The sequence below is a fragment of the Myotis davidii genome, unplaced genomic scaffold, assembly GCF_000327345.1.
Source record: "Myotis davidii unplaced genomic scaffold, ASM32734v1 scaffold812, whole genome shotgun sequence".
Taxonomy (NCBI): Eukaryota; Metazoa; Chordata; class Mammalia; order Chiroptera; family Vespertilionidae; genus Myotis; species Myotis davidii.
In genome coordinates this window covers 2,731,824-2,754,212 of record NW_006284238.1, presented here as the reverse complement: position 1 = coordinate 2,754,212, position 22,389 = coordinate 2,731,824, and the positions used below count along the sequence as shown (strand labels likewise).

Below are 22,389 nucleotides of genomic sequence, written 5' to 3'. Positions count from 1 at the left end.
AAGCCTAATATGCTAAGTGTCCAGTCGTCCATTCAACCAAAGTGTAATATGCTAATGATATGCTAAGGCCGCTCAATTGCTCATTATGATGTGCACTGACTACCAGGGGGCAGACGCTCCGGCCAATTGGGACTGAACAAGACAGGCTGGACACTCCCTGGAGACCTCCTGAAGTCCTTCTCCAGATGGCCAACCTCCCGTGTCTCTTATGGGCCCCAATCATGCACTGGTGGGGTCTCTTGGCCTGGCCTGTAACCTCTCACAATCTAGGACCCCTTGGGGGATGTTGGAGAGCTGGTTTCAGCCCGATCCCGCAGGCCAGGCCAAGAGACCCCATTGGTGCACAAATTCGTGCACCAATGAAGGCCTCCAGTGAAGAAATAAAAGATGTTATACCATTACATAGAGGATTATTGCTGTTTTATTTTAAAATATTTATTATGTTATTATTTTAATTTATCACTGCATATTAATTCAAAATTTTGACTCAATCATTTTTCATTTGTATCTTTAATATTTCTCAGTTAATAAGTTCTAGCAATGTCTCACCTACTTAGTTTTAAGCTGAGAAGTAGGTTACACAATTTTTTATTTCATCTCCTTTACAATGCATATATAAATTCCATGCATTTACTTTTTGCGGAAATGAGTGTTTAGTAAATATGTGTCAGATAAAAAAATCAGCACTTTCCTATTATAGCATAAAAATTCTTTCTGGAGTACTTTTGTTTTATCACATGTATTTTCTGTTTTATGTATTTTATTTTTTGTTTATAATATACAAAAGCAAAGATTTGATAAATATATATTTACTTATCAAATAGAACAAAGCTATTTGAATCACTATGAAAATCTATCAACATTTATGACCACAAATAAACAGTTTTAGGTAAAAACTCTAAATATCATCTTACATCAAGCACCATAAATAGGCTAGTAACTATGGAATAGATCAGTAACACTAGAATTACACTTAAATTCAAATACTCTTAGATATGTTTATACATCTGGCTTTGTGAAATTAATAGGGTTGGGCTTTGTGAAATCAATATGTTTGGTTACACTACAAGGTACAGTTCTTCTCGCTTGAACTAGGTAAAACAATAGATAATCTGTGCTAACATAGTGAAAATGTAAAAATGGAAAGTATACATGTCCATCTTATTCAGTCATAATGGCAGTTTCACACCATGTTGAGAAGTAACTGTGACGTGCATTCAAAAATAAAGCTTTAAAATAATTTCTATCCTAGACTTCGATTGACAGAGGCAATATTACTAAAAATAATATTATTCGTGATCAGTGAAGACCTCAAATCTAAATATAGGCCTCAGACATATTGCAGGTTTGATTCCAAATCACCACAAAGTGAGTACATATATAAATTCTAAAACACTTTCTTACTATTTAAATTTCACAAATAAATCTCATAGAAACAAAAAAAATATTAATTAACATTTCCAATTACATTAATATTTCTTACAAAGTAATATTGGTATTTTTTTCTCCACTAGAGTCATCAAACATTAGAAAAATTACCTAATATTTGCATAGCACTCCACACCTTACAAAGTATATATTCACTAATTTGATTCTCATAATCACTGTATAAGCTATTAACTCCATTATTTACCAAAGATAGAGCTTGTAAAGTGAAAAGCTGGAATGGGAACCCAAGTCTTCTAAGTCTGCTTTTTCCACTATTTGATATTTTTACATTCTCTAAAATCTCATAATTTTTATGTCTTCCTCTCTTAGGACACCTATCCCCTCATTTATTTACAGCTTTTATAATTTATTACTAGATTATAAACTCCTTGATTAGAATATGATAGGCAATTGTCAAATATCTGGGAATCTACCCCCAGTTTTATTCAACAGGGATATGAGGAAGGAAATGGCATCATTTTAGCTCACAGAAGATTTACCTATGCATATGAAAAAGAATTTAAAACTCCATAGTCTTCATCACCTTCAAACTCCTATTTTCAACTGATTTGAGAGCTCAATATTATTTCATGATTAGGAACTAAATAAAATTAAACAGTGGAAAAAAAAAAACCCTGAGGCATTTACAGAAATATAAGCACTTTCATCTTTAACAAAGATCTCTGAACATGTCAATGACAAAAGAAAACCAAATAAAATTTACAAATGTGAACTTTAGTAATGTCTTATTTTTAGACTCTATTATGCAGTTCACTTTAGTCACTTAAAAAAATGGCATTAAAGACAAGTTATAATTTGCAAATAGACCTTTTTTGTTTCTAATACTAATTTAAATTCCTACAGTTACATTTAAACTAGAAGTGGTCATAAGAAAAATATTTGTCTTATTTAATGTATAACCTATATGAAAATAATAAGTTTTAAAACTTAGAATACAGAAGGAAACATTATATAAATTATAGTTAGTTTATACTTTACCTATGATTTTTCCTCTACAATTCTTGTACCACTTTATAAATATTGCCAGCATAGTCACAGGTTGTAATAGGAAAGCTTATCTACACCCATTACAAAGGCATATACAAATTATAAAAGAGTTTGACATGAAAATACTACTAGAAGCAGAAAGTCAGTTGTATGAGAGTAAGCAAATAGGATTATCAAGTTGAAGTGTGAATACTAGGCAAAATTAACAATAAGGTGAAAATTATAATACATACAAAAATGTGTACACATATTTCAAATAACTATAAAGGCAGTACTTATTAAAATATAATTCATTTTCAAATTGAGCTATAGGCTGTTAAAATGTGTATACATTTTTTTGGGACACCCTGTATAAATATCTCAATGTATCTATTTTAAGAACCCGTCTGAGATTCATCCAATGATAAAGGTTCAATCTATTGTAAAGTAATTAGTATCTCTCTAGTGCAGTGATGGCGAACCTTTTGAGCTCAGCGTGTCAGCATTTTGAAAAACCCTAACTTAACTCTGGTGCCGTGTCACATATAGAAATTTTTTGATATTTGCAACCATAGTAAAACAAAGACTTATATTTTTGATATTTATTTTATATATTTAAATGCCATTTAACAAAGAAAAATCAACCAAAAAAATGAGTTCATGTGTCACCTCTGACAAGCAAGCGTGTCATAGGTTCACCATCACTGCTCTAGTGACTGGACAAACACTGAAATTCTATAGACTAGAGCTTAAAAACATGTGCCATCTGAAATAATAGAGTGAGAAATGACAAAACAGAGGCAACAATTCTTCATATGCAAAAAACATTAAAATTTTTCAGTGGATAAAGTTAAACAAAATTTTGAGATTACCCTTCATCTGCTTACAGCTTAATAAAGAATGTATAAAACATAGTTTAGCAATGTCTAAATGCAATTTAATAAAAGTATTAGAAGAAGTAATGTTAATAGATCATCCTTTTAATTTTCATCAAACTTTATTTATGGTTTATTAATGGCAACAAGCAATTGCTTATACATAAAGGGAAAAAACTAATCCTAAATGAATCAGAAAATCTGTTCAACTACTATTATCCCACTAATTAAGGAATTTCATTATCATTATTTAATACAATACTACTTTAAAAATTTCTCATTATACCACTTTTGAAAACAATTGCAAGGGCTTGTTTTAGGGGCATAAAATTTATAATTTAAAATCTCCAAGAAAAAAATTTTTTATAATCACATTATTTCTACTTTTAACTTAAAATGTTTTTAATGTTCAAATTTAACTCAAGTATTTTAAATATTTATGCATTTAAATTTAATTCAAATTTTTAACAACTATTTTTAATTTACAATATTTTAAAGTACATATTTCCTTAATAAGATTAACATTTTAGTGAGTTTTGGAACACTATCTTTAAGGAATTCAGCAAAAACAAATTAAGTGCTAAACTCTGTTATAGGCATTTATCAAAAATTATTCATCATTTTATTACCACCATGGACTACATCAGAATATACATATAAACTAAATTAGAAACGTACATCAACATATTGTATGATAAAGTGTCTCCTTTGTCCATCAGAATATACAGAAAGGACATATTCACCAGGTTTCCCATGGCTCTCTCGCACCAAGAAGTCTCCTTGTTGTTTTAACAGATCTTGTGCTTCTATTCTGGGAATTGCACCATGGTACCAATCCTGTTCTGTCAGGGGCTTCTCAATTACGGGCATCGATTCAAACTAAGCAAATATGGGGGGGAAAAAAGAACACTAAATTAGAAAAAATAGCTATTTTTTCCAGTAAAATGTAAATCAATTACAACTACTTCTTACATGTGTTCCTTCCTTTAATTGACCAATGAAAAGTTATACAATGAAAAAATTTTCGTAATTTTTAAAGAAATATCTCATGGGATACTGCTATTGAAGTTTAGCACAAATACATAGCCTTCGTATTTTAAGTTTATTTGTTTTTTTCTGCCTAGCATACATAGCTACGTACAACATCAGCATTTGGAGTTAATAATATAGTTTTCAATGTATCATAAAACAAATCCATATATTTAAAATTTATCAACCAGAGAATTATGAAAAAGGGGGGTTATCAGAGAAATTTATCACAAAACATTTTTATTTAAATTGAGTTATTTCTGTTTATGGAATTAGCTCTCAATTACACAGGCTGTGGGATGTCCATGTCATATGTGACGGGAGTGCTACCTACAGCTTCATATAATGCCGTCCTGCCTCTGTACCTTCCCATTCTTACCCGCATTCCCCTCACTTCCTTAACCATTACCTATGCCACATGGGTGGATGGTCCTGATCCTGTACTGCGATGGTAAATAAAACTTTAGGAGACACATCACTGCCAACCACCAACATGCAATTACAAACGTGGAGGAAACAAGGGAAGAATAGAAGCCATGAGCATGGCAGGAAAAGCAAATTATCCGTTATTTTAGGAGGCCAAATGCTAAGACCAAATATTTCTTTTCCAAGATTTTATCACAGTGCATCTCATAGCAAATACAAAATGTTTACTATAATTGAAATATTTCCAAGTCTTGCCTATGGTAAAAGTGTTTCAAATGTGTACTCTTCTTGGAAGTCTACTTGAGATTTTTAAAGATGTTTTTTTTAACCTCTGAAAAAAATCAATAAAATAAATTCAGTATCAGTTCTTTACAAAGAACTTGCTTTCATCATTATCTCTGAAAAAGGTCCACATAACAGAAAAACATCACAAACAAGGATGTCATGTACTTGATTTCTTGTCTTACTCAACCTATCTTCCTAAATTTGATTTATTTAGAATTGGGAGAATGCAATACCCAGATTATTTATTAAGTAAGATGGGCATTTGAACTACAAAAGCTCAGCTAATACTCTGAGAAACTCATTAAAGGTTATAAAATAAGAAATATATTTGGGGGAAAAATCATCCTCAAAGACCACTGCTGAAGTTTGTTTTTAAAGACGAATGAATAGGAAGGAACTTGTATTGCTATTTCATTGCTGGTTCTCTGGGTTTATTAGCTTCTCTGGGTAGGAAGGGAAGCTCAGGGACCTGTTACTTCCCAGCCCCTACAATACCATTAAGAAATGTAGGCTGAAATTACTGCGCATTTGTGGATGCAGGGAAAGGTCAGACATGTCCCCTGTCTGGTCTATCAGATATTTCGGGGACTTCTCTGAAGCATAAAAAGGAAAATTTTTATTAATATGACTTTAATAAAATTTCAATGTAATTTTGCAGGCTCGATAAAATGTATGATGTAGGATGTATCAGCAACAACATCCTAAAAGCTATCATAATTACTCATTACCTCAAATATCACAACTTTCTAAGCCTCAGTGGAAAAACAATTTTTCCCTCATGATAGGTTACCTAAGTTTTTTGCCAGAGATATAGTGGAGGGGAAGCCTTTCTTTAAAAAAAAATTTTTTTGGTAATTTTTTTAGAGAGAGAGAAAGGGAGAGGGATAGAGAGATAGAAACATCAATCGGCAGCCTCCTGCACGTCCCCTACTGGGGATGGAGCCTGCCACCCAGGTATATCCCCTGAGCAGGAATCGAACATGATCTCCTAGTTCCTAGGTCAACGCTCAACCACTGAGTCATATCAGACATGCTCAGTATTAGTTTAACATGATCTGGGTCACTTGTTTTAATCATTTGAGCAAAAATATCAAATAATATATTTGCTCTCTTATATAGTTTATTTATAGAAAATAAATCCTGATAAGCCTGTCTTCAAAATTACGTGTGATAATGCTAGTGATTCAAAAGTTGCAAGTCTGAGCAGATTATTCAGTCTTCCTAAACATGCCTGATTGTACAGAAGAATTCAGCACGGGTATAGCAACAGTATGATGCAAAAAATAAAAAATTTCTCTGTTGTTTTGTGGTAAATGTTTCCCTCCACGTCCCATGTGGTTCAGGGTTCAGAATCTGAAAGAGGAGCCACGCACAAATGAAAGAGAAGAGACAAGAGATAATTTGGAAATGATGGGAGCCAGGCGGTAAGTCCAACTCTAGAGGAAAGACTTCCACTGGTGCTCAGGCCTCACCAGGCTGTTATTTGGTTCGGGATCCACCCATAGTATAGCCCATAGGCAGGGAGGTTCCAGTGACACAAAGACTTATTCTTACCAATAAGGATTTACATGATTAAAGGTGGGGAGGTTGCTTCAGCTACCATTATCTGGATTAACAGAGGCGGTGCACAGCTCTGACCTTTGCTAGGGCTTCAAAGGTCACAAGCCTTCAGGGTTCTCTGTCTACACCTCTCTGCTAGTGAAGACAATAGTGGTTTCCCACATTGTTTTTCTAAAATGTAGTATCTGGGCAGAAAAAAGGGGGTTGGTTGCAATTTAAGACTTTAAGAATAAAAGAAAACAACTAAGGTTTAAAATATAAACTATTCAACCTGAATTAAATAAATAGCATGCCTTATTAGAGAGGATGAAAAGTTGCTTTGCTAGACTTGAGGGAGAACACTAAAAAACACCAGCAGTTTATTATGCTATACATAAAAAACTACCATGCCCTATGACAACAGTAAAAGCCAAGCACTATAATGCTAACATTATAGCATATGTACAAGTTAAATATAGCTGAATTATAATTATCTAATTTTCTAAAACCAAGCAAATCATATTGAATATATTATTCTATAGTATGGAAGCATATCCTTATTTTCCAATATTTTTACTTCCTAAAATCTTACAAATTTGAAAATTTAAAAAAAATATGCAAATAGAGTGTAGAAAATATGAATTTTAAGAAGAGTTAAGTAATTAAATATTCTTCTGATGTCTAAAACAACAATTATTTGGACCAAAATATGCTTTATTCTAAAATATTTAAATATTTTTAAAATGTTTTAAAGAACATTTGTCAAAGAGTGATGCTATTAGAAGGGTGTTAATATATATAACTAGCACTCACAAGGGGCTGTAAGGTGTAACCCAAAGTTGCTTGCTCAACCACGTATTATAGAACTTCTCCAACAAAAAGATGGCCCTGTAGAAGGACTATATTCTTTGCAGGACTAAAACAGATCTCATTAAAAATAACCTGATTTAAAAGACTTCCAACAGAGCCTTGGCCAGTGTGGCTCAGTGGACTAGAGTATCATCCCATGCACCGAAGGGGCACGGGTTCATTTCCATGCCAGGGCACACATACAGGTTGCATGCTCAACCCCTAGTCAGGAGGCAACTGGTCAATGTTTCTCTCTCTTCCTCTCCCTTTCTCTCTCTCTAACATCAATAAAAACATATCCTAGGGTGAGGATTAAAAAAAAAAGGATTTCCAATGGAAATGGACCCTTATGATTGCCAGTAGGCTTTCAGATTATGCAATTAACCCTATCTAACACCTCTTGCCTTGACTCTAAGAAATAGCTCTCAAAGCAAAATTGTAACTTCCTGCAGCATGGGATGATGCTGTATGTAGAACAGGCCTCAGTACCCAGAGGTACTCACAAGTTATTTAAGATGTTTAGTAAATTGAAAAAAAAGACCATATGCCTAGAACGGATATAACACTGAAATACCACTCTGATCATGACAATAAATATAAAACATCTACCATCAGATACTATATTCAGTTAATGCCAAATTCATCTATCAGCTAATTCCCTGACATTCTTCCTTCCATCAAGACTGCTAATTGAAGTGATCTGTTAGACCCGTGGTCGGCAAACTGTGGCTCACAAGCCACATGCGGCTCTTTGGCCCCTTGAGTGTGGCTCTTCCTAAGCCTTAGGAGTACCCTAATTAAGTTAATAACAATGTACCTACCTATATAGTTTAAGTTTGAAAAATTTGGCTCTCAAAAGAAATTTCAATCGTTGTACTGTTGATATTTGGCTCTGTTGACTAATGAGTTTACCGACCACTGTGTTAGACTGTCCTCAAAACTCTACATTTTAGCCACACTGTTTAGAACACTAAAATAAATAGTGATGACAAGTTCAATGGGAATATTATTATGACAAATTCTACTTTCATGTCCCTAGATGTAAGGCAAGTAATTGCTTTATTTTTATCTAAAATTTCACTTTAAAGTTCCAATCTAAGTATGTTCAATTGAGTAGAGAAATTGTTGTTGCTTTTTTCTAATATTTTAAATTAAATATGCTTCCACATCCAAAAGATTACATTTAGACCTCTGCCTCATACCATATATAAAAATTAATACAGAATGGATCAAAGACCTACATGTAAGGGCTAAAACTACAAAATTCTCAGAAGGAAACAAGGGTAAAAATCTGCATGACCTTGGATTTGCAAGGTTTGTTTATTTTTAATATGACACCAAAAGCATGTGCCAGTAAAGAAAAGTTGATAAACTGAACTTTGTAAAAATTAAAAACATTTATCAAAGGATACTATCAAGTAAGTGAATGATAATCCACAAAATGAGAAAAAGCATTTTCAAAATATATATCTGAAAAGGGACTTCAGTGCAAAATATATAAAGAACTCTATAACTCCACAATAAAAAAGTAACCCACTTTAAAAATGTGCAAAGGAAATAGTCATATCTCCAAAGAACATATACAAGTGGCCAATAAGCATATAAAAAGATGCCCAACATCATTTGTACTCTGAAAAAAGGCAAATAAAAGCTATAATAACATACCACCCCCCAAGGATGCCTACAATTTTTTTTTTAATGGGAAATAAGTATTGATGAGATTGTGGAGAAATTGCTGGTGAGAAAGTAAAATGATGCAATCACTATAGAAAACAGTTTGGCAGTTCCTCAAAAACTTAAACATAGAATTGCCATGTGACCTAGAAATTCCTAGGGATACAATTGAGAGAAATAAAAACATATGTTCACATAAAAGATGACTACAGCATTATTCATAATATTAGCTAAAAAGTGGAAACAACCCAAATATCTATCAGCTGGTGAGTGGATAAAATATATACGTGATAAATCCATACAATGGAACATTATCCTATATAATAAAAGCCTAATATGCTAAGTATCTGGTCCTCCGTTAAACTAATCAAAGCGTAATATGTTAATAATATGCTAAGGCTGCTCAACTGCTCATTATGACACGCACTGACCACAAGGGGACAGACGCTGAACCCAGGAGCTGCCTCCTGGTGGTCAGTGAACTCCCACAGGGGGAGCACCGCTCAGCCAGAAGCCGGGCTCATGGATGGAGAGCCCAGCAGTGGTGGCGGGAGCCTCTCCCGCCTCCACAGCAGCCCTAAGCCGTCAGTTGGGCATCCCTCGAGGGATCCTGGCCTGTGAGAAGGCACAGGCCGGGCTGAGGGACATCCCCTGCCCCGCAGAGTGCACGAATTTTGTGCATCAGGCCTCTAGTTCAGTCATAATAAGGATTAACCTTGAAACTATTATACCAACTGAACAAAACCAAACATGAAAGGTCATATATTATATAATTCTACTTACGTGAAATATACAGAATAGGCAAATCCATGGAGATAAAAAGTAGAGTAGTGAATGCCAGAAAAAGGGAAAGGGGGAGGGGAACTGATACTAATAGGTATGAAGTATCTTACTGGGGACATTGAAGTATTCTGTAAGTAGTGATGATGGTGCACAATGCAGTGAGAAAACTAAGAACTACTAAGTGTACACTTTAAAATGGTGAATTCTACATTGTGTGAAATATATCAGCATAAAATATTTTAAATATGGTTCACTATGCAATGTTGCAAAGTTTTTATAGAGAAAACACATGTATAGTTATTAAAAATGTCCCTTCTATTTTACTTTTACCAAATTAGAATATTCTAAAAAATACTATATTACATCAGAAAAATTTTAAATTATGATTAAGTAGCGCCTTAGATAAATTGTTATACATCTTAGATTATCATGCTTAGCACCTGAAACCTGATACATTCACATTAAGACTTAAGACCTTAGTTACCTATGTATTTGAGGAAAACATCTCCTTCTCTAAATAAGTAGGATACCCAATGCCTTAGAGAAATAGCTGTGTAAATTTATTCATAGTGTAACACAGCGTCATAAGCCAGGCTGCCTCAATCTTTTTAGTTCATGAGATTTCTAATAAATCAGGAAATAATGAAGGGCACTTAACTGATGGAAATAATAACTGCCTTCATCATGAAGACACAAATGTGTGCACTGGATCTTCAGGAAGTGAACAGTCCCAAGAATTCTCAAATTCAGAGGGAACACTTTCTTAGAAGCAACGGACATTTCATGGATTCAAGGATGTTGATAATTTATTTTAAAAACCAGACCACAATGTATGGCTAAATGAAGTACATGTTTTATGGGAAAGGCATTTTCATTCATTTCAGGAAAAGGCAGTTTGTAAACACCAAGGGTTTACCAATATCAATCACTGTCAATTTAGCTATTTTACTTGAAAATAAGGTAAATGGAGAAAATAACATGTAAATACCTTCAGATATTTTAAAACTTATGGTTTATACCATTAATTCATTAAGATTGTGCATAATATACCCAACATACTTTTAGGATAGCATCCCTATATAACTTCATCATAATGAGTTAACTCAATTTCTCTGTTTCTAGATGTAAATTACTATCTTAAAAGACAAAACCTCTTTATCTTCTGTTCAACCCTGATTTACAGCCAAAAGCTGATGTTCCTATAATTATGAACTTCAAAGCAATATACATAATGAGAAGTCTCAGAAGCCACTGTTGCATTCTAGACTTTTTTTGAAAAGAAACATGCAGAGTATTAGCCCATTTCCACAATCATAAATTCTAATTTTTCTGTCACTCGCTAAACTTCTAAAGCTCTAAATTCCAATCTCCTACCTTTACATCTGAGAATCAAGCAGAAGGAAACCCTGAGTTTATAATGGGTCTTGGTTTTCAAGTATTTAAAACATTTTACTCAAGTCTAGCTTGATCTTACAGCACATAAAAAGGAAAATTAGGGGCAGGAGGACACCTTTCATAAATTAGATCACCAATAAACAGCTGGCACAAAGGCCTTTGACCTACGTGAAATAAAGGTGAGTTAATGACAACTTAACTATGCCATTTAGTTCATGGACTTATTAAATAATTTTATGAAAAGCTAACAGTTATTGGAACATTTCTTTTCAAAAATCTATTTTTTTCTTCTTTAAACTTTTTAAATATTTCATCTCAGTAACTTTTTTCTCAAATAAAAATTTTGCAAAACTGTCTTTGGAACTTATCATAAATTATTAATCAAATCTCCTACACTTATTTTGATGTTAAATCACAAATCAAGTCCTAGGAACTACTACCTGTCTATAAAACCGTCAAACAATTACTTAAGAAAATAAGGGTAGGAAATAGGCCTTGAGAGAGACTTACTCTATCATGTTGCTTTTACTTATAATTATTTTTCTTTTCATTTGCTATTTGATGCCATATGAGATGGTCTGCAATAGTTCACAGCTCCCTCCCTATTCCCACAGAACTACTGTGTAAGAAGTGACAATGGCAACATCAAAGGCTGAAATATAAGTAGAACATCTCTTTTATATAAAAATATAATTTTATCCTTTTTTGTTAAAATACCTGCTAACTGACTTACTTTTCATATAAAAGATTATTGTTTGGGGTAAATACATATGGGAACATGTTTCACATATTCAAAAGGAATTACAGCAAACAAATCCAAAATATGAATGGAAATTTAAGTAATCTATGTTTAGGAAATACTTTCTTTTTCTAAATAAGACTAAGTCACATTGTCTTAAAAAGGAAATTATAAAAGGTAAGAAAAAATATTAAGGTATTATTAGGTAGAAACTTAGAGGGATGGGGAAAGCATGTAATTACTTACTCTGAGTATTGTGTTGGCCAGCATTCAATAAGATAAAATTGTAAAGCTCTATTGTCAATAAAGCATGGCTAGAAAAATTAAGTTTTACAGGTAATGAAGTGAAAAATATACTTTGGAGTTTTACTATATAAAGGGGATAAGAATATTTTTTATCTTGTTAGGCTATAGCCACTATTACTAAAGATAACTAATACTCTATGCATCATTGTAATATGCCACACCCAAATTTCAAACAGATTTCAATTTTATAATTAATGTTCTAAAAATTATGAACAGACATAAAAAATGATACATAAAAATGCATATGTAATAATCTGTTTATAAAAATGTTTCACTGGAAAAGAGATCTGTATATACTATTCTTCTAACCAAGTACAAAAGTTCATAAAATGCTTCCTGTAATATTTATTTGTAGTACAGGAAGTCTATAATACAAGTTTATTTCTTTTCTCCCTACATCAATGTGACATAGGGTTTTATTAAATACATGCATGCACAAACTCATATACATACAAAAAGTTAAAATATGTACTTACTTTTCCATTTGTAAGGAAATATATGCATATGATATTCATTGGTATATCAGAAAGAGCTAGACAATGACTATTTTCAGTAGCACATAGAGTTCATCGTACTTACTGTTGAAGAGCCAAATGCAGATTTTGGACCCCTAATTAGTCCAGCAATTGAATGACGAAAAGACTCAAGTTTGGATACCCTCTCCTTCCTTTCCTGGGGAGATTAAAAAAGAAGCCTTCAGCAATAGTAAATATCCAATATACATACAGAGTGATGCTAGATATTAAGGTATTTATCCATAGTCCCTCTACCATGTCTTCCAATTAAATAAAATGTAAATTTCCTAACATTAAAGATGACAAATAACAAAATGCATATAGACTCTATAGAATTTTACTTTCCTGTTCCCTGAATAAATGTCTTGATTGGGGAAAAAGAAAAAGAAAATAGAAATTCATAAGATGAAGGAAAATAAGAAATACAAAGGAAGTTGATGGCAAACCAAATATTAACTGAGGGAGATACAAACTACAAAGAACCAGTCTCACACAGAAGATTTCAGATACCACTGTAGTCGTGAAAAAAAAAAAGGAAATAGTAGGTGAAAAACAGGAGGAGAATTACACAGACACATTTTTAGACAGTGAATTCCACTTAAGTAGCTGGAAAGTTTCCCTAAGATCTACATGATGATGATGACAACAACTACAACAATGATGACAACAGAGGAAGATGAAATAAAATGAGGAGGTAGTGGCAGAACAACCAACAAGACAAATTCATTCAGATTGCTATTTGCCATAGAATGTATACTTCTGAGTATTACACAACACAGTTGAAGGAAACTTTTCTTTAAGATTTCAAATCTGTAAATTCACTCTTACAAATGAAGTGAATAAGGTAAGTGAAAGGGTAGAAGAGAAGAGAAAGAAGAAAAACAAATGAGAAGTAGAAGGTAAAATTAAGAACAATGGAAAGCATATGTGAGCATTTATAATGGAAGCATCAATAATTACTGCATTTCAATTACTACTCAGTAGCAGACAAAAGAACAAGATATACTATTGCCAAGTACTGTATTTCCATGTCTTTCATCCATAGTGCTGCTCAGTGTTACTTGTCAGTGGAAAATAACTACAGCAGGGCACAAATAACATCTTCTGTTACCTAAGTCTCCAATATCTAATGTATGTCTCAGAGACATTTTGGCCATATGCTACCTAACAGACTCAAACTCAAATCTGAAATTCAACTTTTGTCTCCCCATTGACCTACTTTTATTATATTTGCTTTTCATTCTAATAGTTACAATGCTAATAGTTGTTATTATTCTACAAATATATGCATATTAATAATTTAAAATAATTTTAAACCTAACAGAACAGATTTCAACATTTTTTCATCAATATCACCTTTATAACTTGCTGATGATCCTATATAAGTCAATATCTATACCTCAATTCAAACATTTATAAAATGGAAAAAAATAATACAGAACTTCCTCAGAGGGCACTTACAAGTAAATTACTACAAGCAACTAAAAATTAAAATGTTAAAAGTAAGTAAATATTTAATAAAACTCACTTTTAAGAAAGAAATCCTTCCTGGAGTATAGACAGTCATCACCTTAGGAATGTGAGAATGTCCTCTGGAGCCTCAATCCTAGCGGCAGCTTTGGTTTTACCTTCCAGGAAAAACCACTGTAACTGAGCCGCAGGGAATGCTGGAGGAAAGACCGCCTGGAAGTACTAAGGCATGTTCATCTTCAACTTGGGTGTTTAGGGTTTGTATTTTTTAAATCTATATCTGGTGCTTGAGAAATCTTATAAAATAAAAATGTTTGGGAAGGTAAAAACTGATCGCAGGAACAGGCAGGCTGGAGATGAAAGTGGGAAGCAAGGCTTACACAGCAGTTGCTCTGTAATTAGAATTATGAAGAAATCTATGGGGGTGTAAAGATCACATATTGGAGAGTACTACAGTAGCTATGGTTCTTCTACTCCCCAGCCCAGTTTACACTTTTTCTTATTCCTGTGGGGAATCTCTCCCCCTGATTCTGTGTGGCTGCGGTGGTGGCAGTGGTGTTAGGAGTAGCAGTGACACTCCTGTCGATCTTGCTGCTACCACAACTGACAGGGGGATGAAAAGAAAGTGCTACCCTCACCTGCTGGGCAATGAAAGCTTCACAAGAAAGCAGCAGGTTTCACTCTGAGGGGTGCTCTTAAAATAATAGACACAGTAAGGTCCCAATGTATAAATCCCAGGAGAACAGGACTGAAAACTACATGGGAGGTTATGCACAAAAGTAGAAAATTTAGGGAAGAGTTTTAAGTATTAGAAAGCATTTTATCTGTATATGACTTACAAATTCACTGAGATGGTATAAATAATTATACCATGGCCAAGCTATCCATTGGCCATCAAACCCTACGGAAGTAAAGAGAACCATTTCCCCCAAATCCCTTTGATAAAATTGAAACAAAAAAAACCCACATTTTCTAAGAATACAATACTAGATAAGTCTAGTATAGGTCCAGGTGTGGGGTAAAGAAGACTTCAAAAGTGAGTTCCTTTATATTTTATGAAACATAATATATTGTGTGTTCAAAGGGATACAGTTAGTGAAAGTAGCCTTTCATTTAAAGGTACTCTTTAAATCAGTTAGTTTTAAAATGTATTATCAAAAACAGTAAGTCAACCTTGAGTTTTATATAGGAACTAGAGGCCCAGTGCACAAAATTCATGCACAGGGGGCGGCGTTCCCCTCAGCCCAATGTGCACCCTCTCCAATCGGGCACCCCTTGGGGAATGTCCAATTGAACCAGCAGTTGGGCATCCCTCTTGCAATCTGGGACTGCTGGCTCCTAATCACTCACCTGTCTGCCTGAGTGATTGCCCCTAACTGTCTCTGCTTGCCTGTCTGATCACCCCTAACTGCCCTCCCCTGCCAGCCTGATCACCCCTAATCCTCTGCCTCGGCCCCCACCACTATGGCTTTGTTCAGAAGGAAGTCAGACGTCCAGAAGATCAGCCCCCACCTTAGGTTCTGCCTTTGCAGTTCACCCAGATTAGGTTCTGATTGGTCAGTTTCTATGCCAGTCAGCATCAAAAGCTGCCTAGGCAGCCATAGGCTCCTCACAGTTCACCCAGATTTGGTTCTAATTGGTCAGTTTTTATGCCAGTCAGTGTCTCTGAGCCTATCTCCAGGCCTAATCAAAGAGGCGAGACTGAGAGGCCCAGAAAGAGAGGCAAGAGCTGATCAACAGATGCCACAGAGGCTTCAGATCAGACCCTGCCTCTCTCTCCAGGCCTGATCTGCAGCCTTGGCAGTCAGTGCTGCAGCGCCCGAAAACAGTGCCTAATTCTGACTGTAGACCTGCCAGGGCTGGTAATGATACACTTATACCCTCCTCAAATATTGACAACTTAACTTTCTCTAGATTAAGGAGACAGGGATTCATTATGACAAAGGACAGCCCTTCAGAGTTGACATAGTTGGGGGCCAGTGGAGGTGGAAAGGAGAAGCAATGCTATAAAATAATACCTTCTGTTATGAAATAATATTTGGATGCCAAAAAAAATACTATCAGTAGAGCTATAAGTCTATCTTGAAAGAAAAGTTCTAGATGCAGTATCAGTTTCATATCTCATTTAAGAATAATTTTTCATTATTTTAAAATTAAATGAAGGTCTCTCGTTATATTTATCCATCTATAAAACTAAGAGATTATTTCATAATGATTAAAAGTTTGCCTATTACAAGCTTTAAAAGCTCTGTAAGAAACAATACCTAAATTACTTACAGTTACAGTAAAACCATACCTATTCAAGTTTTAAAATTACTATTCACAAAAACTCCCAAAGTGCAGTGAAATAGGCTCTCAGGTTACCTCCATCCCCTGCCCAGTAAAACACAGGCAAAGATATAAAAAGCAAGAATCGAGGTTTTGCTGATTGGAGTGATTTTGAAAGAAAAAAATTAAAAGTTCTTCCAAATGATAGCATATCTAGATGCTGCAGTAAGTTACAAATTAACAACTTTAACCAAAAAACACATAACAGTTCTCAAAGCATGGCTCTTAAGGGAGGCACTAAAGTGGAAAAAATATGGTTCTGATGTCAGATGGGATAAAGTATATGAATTTGGGCAAATTACTTGACTACCCTGGCTCTCAGTTTCCACATAAGTAAACAGGAGGGCAGTGGTCTATATAAAATCTTCACCTTAAAAATTCTGTAACCTCTGTCCAATTCACCAATCAAATGCATTGTATTGCTCATTGAAAAAACTTACGCAGAAGACTTCCATAGGAGAAAAGAGAACCCTTGTGTACTGTTGGTGGGATTGCAAATTGCTGCAACCACTATGGAAAACACTATAGAGGTTCCTCAAAAAGTTAAAAATAGAATTACCACATGACCCAGCAATTCCACTCCTGTGTATTGCCCGGAAATAATCCAAAACACTAATTTGAAAAGATATATGCACCTCTATGTTTATTGCACCATTATTTACAGTAGCCAAGAGATGGAGGCAACCTAAGTATCCCTCAACAGACAACTGGATAAAGAAAATGTGGTACATATATACAATGGAATGTTACTCAGCCATGAAAAAGAATAAAATCTTACCACTTATGACAACACAGACAAATCTAGACAGTATTATGCTAAGTGAAATAAGTCAGACAGAGAAAGACAAATACCATTAAAAGAGATTCACATTCTTGTCCTCATTTTGCAGATTGTGATGGTCAGTTTATAACTGACAAAGCCAGTATTCAAATACAGGTAAATGTGACTTCAAGATTCAAGCCTGCACCTCAGTTCTTTTTTAGTCTCTTTTATATCAGCAACTAAAATTCAGATTAAAAATTTACTTTTGTTTTAAAAAGAAAACCATTCCTTCAAATAATTTTCTACCAATTTTTCTGCTAAAGCAGTACTTATCCTATATAACAAAAGGCTAACATGCAAATAGACTGAACGGCGGAACAACCAGAACAACCGAACAACTGAAATATCGGTTGCTATGATGTGCGCTGAACATGGCGGGCATTTATGCTAAGTGAAATAAGTCAGACAGAGAAAGACAAATACCATATGATTTCACTTTTATGTGGAATCTAAAGAACAAAATAAATGAAACAGACACATAGATGCAGAGAACAAACTGAGGATTGCCAGATGGGAGAGGTGTGGGGTGGGTGGGGGGTTGGGGCTGGGTGAAAAAGGTGAAAGGATTAAAAAGTACAAATGGGTAGTTTCAAAATAGTCATAGGGAGGTAAAGTACAACATAGGGAATCCTATATAATAAAAGGCTAATATGCTAAAAGGTTAATATGCAAATAGACTGAACGGCGGAACAACCAGAACAACCGAACATATGATGTGCACTGACCACCAGGGCGTGTGCGTGGAACATGGCGGGTGTCAGCCGCGGCAGGATGGTGGAGCAGGTGAGCGGAGGTGCCAGACCAAGGCAGGGTGCCGGTCACTGTCATCGGGGTGGGCCTCTGGCTTGGGCCTGCTGCCTGCCCTGGTCCCACTGGCACCTGCAGTTGGCACCAAAGCCACCACTCGCACCCACAGCCAGCACACGGCCCCCGTCTTGATCGTCAGCACCCTCAGTGGGTGCAAGTGGCAGCTGCTGGCCCTAATCGCCCCTGAGGGCTTCTCCACCTCCCCCTGCTCCTGAGGGGCGATCAGACAGCAGCCACCACTCACACCCACTGCTGGCGCTGGCCCCAATCACTCTGCGCTGTCAGCTGGTGCAAGTGGGGCCAGGGCTGGTGCCGTCAGTGCGTGGAGTGGTGGCGGTGGGAGCAGGGCTGCCGGCAGAAAGGGGACAGGGGGCTGCAGCAGGAGGGGCTGGGTGGGGTCGTGGAGGATGGGCCAAGACCCGCCCCTGCGCCTTCCACAGCCTCTCGGCCCACAATTCCTTTCCAGGTGCATGAATTTGTGCACTGGGCTCCTAGTCTAGTCAGTAATACTGTAATAATTATATATGGTGCCAGGTAGGTACTAGACTTATTGAGGGGAGGACTTTGTAAATTATATAAATATCCAACCACTATGTTGTACACTTGAAACTAATATAATATTGAATGTCAGCTGTAATTTGAAAACTGAAACCAAACAAAAATAACAACAAAAAAGAAGAGTTCCATAGTGACAGGCTGGCCACCACAGTTACTTCCCTTAATGCATTTAGTCATCCCACCCAAAGTGCCCTCAGAACTTAATCCCCAATGAGAAGTTGAACTATAGTGAAAGGTGCCACTGGAACACTTTTTTTGTTAACAGTAAGTCATTAAAGCAACCAAATACTATTTCTCACAGACTTCTGAAAGTAAACACAATCTAATAACATTCTTGGAAGGAACATTCTTGAAAAGTGATTATTTGGCCCAGGAAGAAGAGATACTTATTCAAATTAGGAAGCAATAAGAATCAAGAAAAAGATAACAATATTCACCCTCAAACTCCAGGCTGAGAGCCAAATATCTTTGGAACTACTTATGCAAAGCACCCATGAAATTTGAAGGGATTTTATACCTACAAGGAAATTATAATACCAAAGATGATTGTCTCCTGAAAAAAATTCTATGCTATTGATGACTCCAAAATATAAATGAAATACTGCAAATGTTGATATGTCCTGCATATAAGAAATGTATCCTATCTAATAAAAAGGCTAATATGCAAATCAACCAAACAGCACATGACGGGTCGCTATGACACGCACTGACCACCAGGGTACAGATGCTCAATGCAGGAGCGCCCCCTGGTGGTCAGTGCAGTCCCACAAGGGGAGCCCTGCTCAGCCAGAAGCTAGACTCATGGCTGGCGAGCACAGTGGCAGTGGCGGGAGCCGCTCCCGCCTCCACGGCAGTCAGACATCCCTTGAGGGCTCCTGGACTGCCAGAGGGCACAGGCCGGACTGAGGGACCCTCAAGTGCTCGAATTTCATGCACTGGGCCTCTAGTTTATAAATAAACAAATAACTTAGTCTTTTGGAGATGTTGATTCGCTGGGGAGAATGAAGGGTGCATAGTTTCTATTTTCCATCAGGATATAAAATTTAAGTATTAAAACAGTTTCTAAGTGATTTCTTTTAGCAATTGGGTTCTGACTGAAGACAAATCATTACAGAAGTATTCACTGCCTAGTAACCTAGTTTGTCATGCTGTCTTTTTTCTTTGATGTTTACATATTAAGGATATTTATTAAGAGAAAGCCCCCTTGCTAAGTCAAGGATTTTCATATTCTGAAATAATGAAACAGGAAACTGATGTGCAAAAGAAACATTTGAATGATTAAAATTTTGTCTTAAAATAACAATGCTAAGAAAATTTACAATATAACAGAACAGAGTTTGATGAACCATTGGTTGTAAAATATCAGGTCATTAGGCTTGCTTTTTTGACTCTATATCTCTTAAATAAGATGACATCTTTGGGGAAACAAGACCCAAGAAGGAGGTGATAATCAGTAATTTTTCTGTTCAATATCTAAATCCAATTCACATTCCACAATGATTTTTCTTAAATGTATGAGCAAACTAGCTAACAATATTCTTTTTATCAATTATCCAGCAGTACAAGATACACACCAATTTCCTTGTGAGGATCTCACTGACTCAACAATTTAAGAGCTGATAGACTTTGCTCAGTAAAAAAAAAAAAAAAGATGCTTTTCCTTTTTTTTTTTTAAGTACACTATTATGAGTTAAATTATCAAGACTCATCTAAACTGAGATTTTGAGATTTTGCTTTTAAAACAGAGGGACTGCCCTGGCCAGTTTCCCAGTGGTTAGAGCGCTGGCCCATACACCAAAGGGTTGCAGGTCTGATTCCCAGTCAAGGACACATACCTTGGTTGCAGGTTCGATCCGGGGCAGGAGGCAACCAATCCATGTGTCTTTCTCACCTCTCGCTCATGCTCTCATGCTCTAGCTCTCATTCTCGCTCTCTCTGTGTCTCCTTACCCCCTTCCTCCCTCCCTCCCACTCTCTCTAAATAGCAATAATATCCTGTAGTGAGGATAAATAAAACAACTCAGGAACATAATGATGAGATAGTAAATCTTTAACTTGTAAACATTTGCATCCCTAAACATCAAAACAAACAAACAAACAAAAAAATCACCCTGATATAAAGTCTATTAAATCTAGAAAACTGGCTGAAAATGGCATTATTATCATAAATCCTATAGAGAAATACTAAAATGTGCATATATGCACTTTTTAAATCTTTCCTTTCCTGCTCCAGTTTTTTGACCACATCTCTCACTAAAACAACACCGTGCCCCAGACCCACTGTCAGAAGTCTAGCTGCTGTCCCAAAGACAGTTTTTCTCAGCAGGAGCCCAGGTGATTCCAGAGAATATACAGCAGCACTCACAGCTGGGCAGTAGCAAGGTCACAGGATTTTCTCCCTCTGGCTTTTCACGCACCTGCAGCGCAGCAGCTGGAGCACTGGCTAATTTTGTCATTTGCTTTGCTAGCATCTATTTTCACACTAATTAGCACATGTGGTTTGAAGTTTCTTTTCATATTTGGGGGTCCAATATTGTTTCTTATAATAAGATGCCAGCAAAGAAAGAAGGAATTTCAAAGGCAACCAACTCCCAAGACAAAAATAAGTTGACCAAAATAAGTTTGTACAAATAGGGCATGTATTAAAAAGAATAACATTGAAAATCACTATTATAAATTACCATGCCATAGTCTTTATTCTATGACTATCTTTTTCGCAGAGATGCCATATAATAAAACTATAATATAGTAGAACAATTATTACAATCAATTAATAACATTAACACATTAAGCACCCAGCCTGTTTTGTCTTCCGGGCAGAGAGTACAGTGTCAGTCACCAGTGACTGACTGGGCGCTTAACTTGTTAAATATAAAACTGTGGTTCATTAAGTATAAAGGTGAGGCATTATTCTGAATACCACATCTCTAGAATATAATAGGAAAAAAATAGAAAGAGACCAGTAAAAATTAAAATTATAAGACTGAGGAATGCTTGTATGCACATAAACAAGCAGATATACACATTTTGAGCCTGAAGCATTTAAAGGTTAAATATGACTGAAAACTTTAAAATATAAATGACAGGTAAAATGATCACATTTTTTTATTAAAGATAAAACAGTCATATAGGGGAGAGGCCTCTGAATATAGACATAGGAAAGTTGGATCTACATTTCAGACATGCTTCATTCAGTGGCTTACCAATTCACTAAATCTCAAAGTAGTTCAGTGAGAACCAAAGGAATTTCTTTGTTAAGTATTTCCAAACACATGAATAAAGCTGGGCGTAACATCACTATTGCTTAAGTTTTAGGGTTATGTGAGAGAGAACAACCACAACGCACCACTTCATGTACAGTTGAAAAAAAATACTGACCTGGTTAGAAAGTGGCTCTAAACACCATGTGCCAAGCACCATGTTCACTGTACGTGCATTGTTCTGCACATTTAGTCACCTATAACACTATACAGTGAGTCCTGTCATCCTCGTTTTAGACATTAGAAAGACCAAGTGCGGAGCAGTTCAGTAACTTTCCCAAGAACAATACTTTACTTAGAATACTAATTCTTAC

At 35.5% G+C, this 22,389-nt stretch overlaps 1 protein-coding gene across 3 annotated transcripts in view; it reads right to left on the bottom strand.

Annotated features, from left to right (window-relative positions):
• The window catches only part of FER (FER tyrosine kinase), a 288,769-nt gene that overhangs the window by 161,028 nt on the left and 105,352 nt on the right, over nucleotides 1–22,389 (bottom strand). For 2 of the 3 annotated variants that reach the window (XM_006754263.2, XM_015568416.1), the window contains 2 exons: nucleotides 12,895–12,987; nucleotides 3,969–4,169 (listed from right to left, as the gene is read on the bottom strand). In XM_006754263.2, coding sequence (XP_006754326.1) covers nucleotides 3,969–4,169; nucleotides 12,895–12,987 — 294 coding nt within the window. The remainder of the gene's footprint in view (nucleotides 1–3,968; nucleotides 4,170–12,894; nucleotides 12,988–22,389) is intronic. The other variant, XM_015568419.1, reaches the window with a different exon arrangement.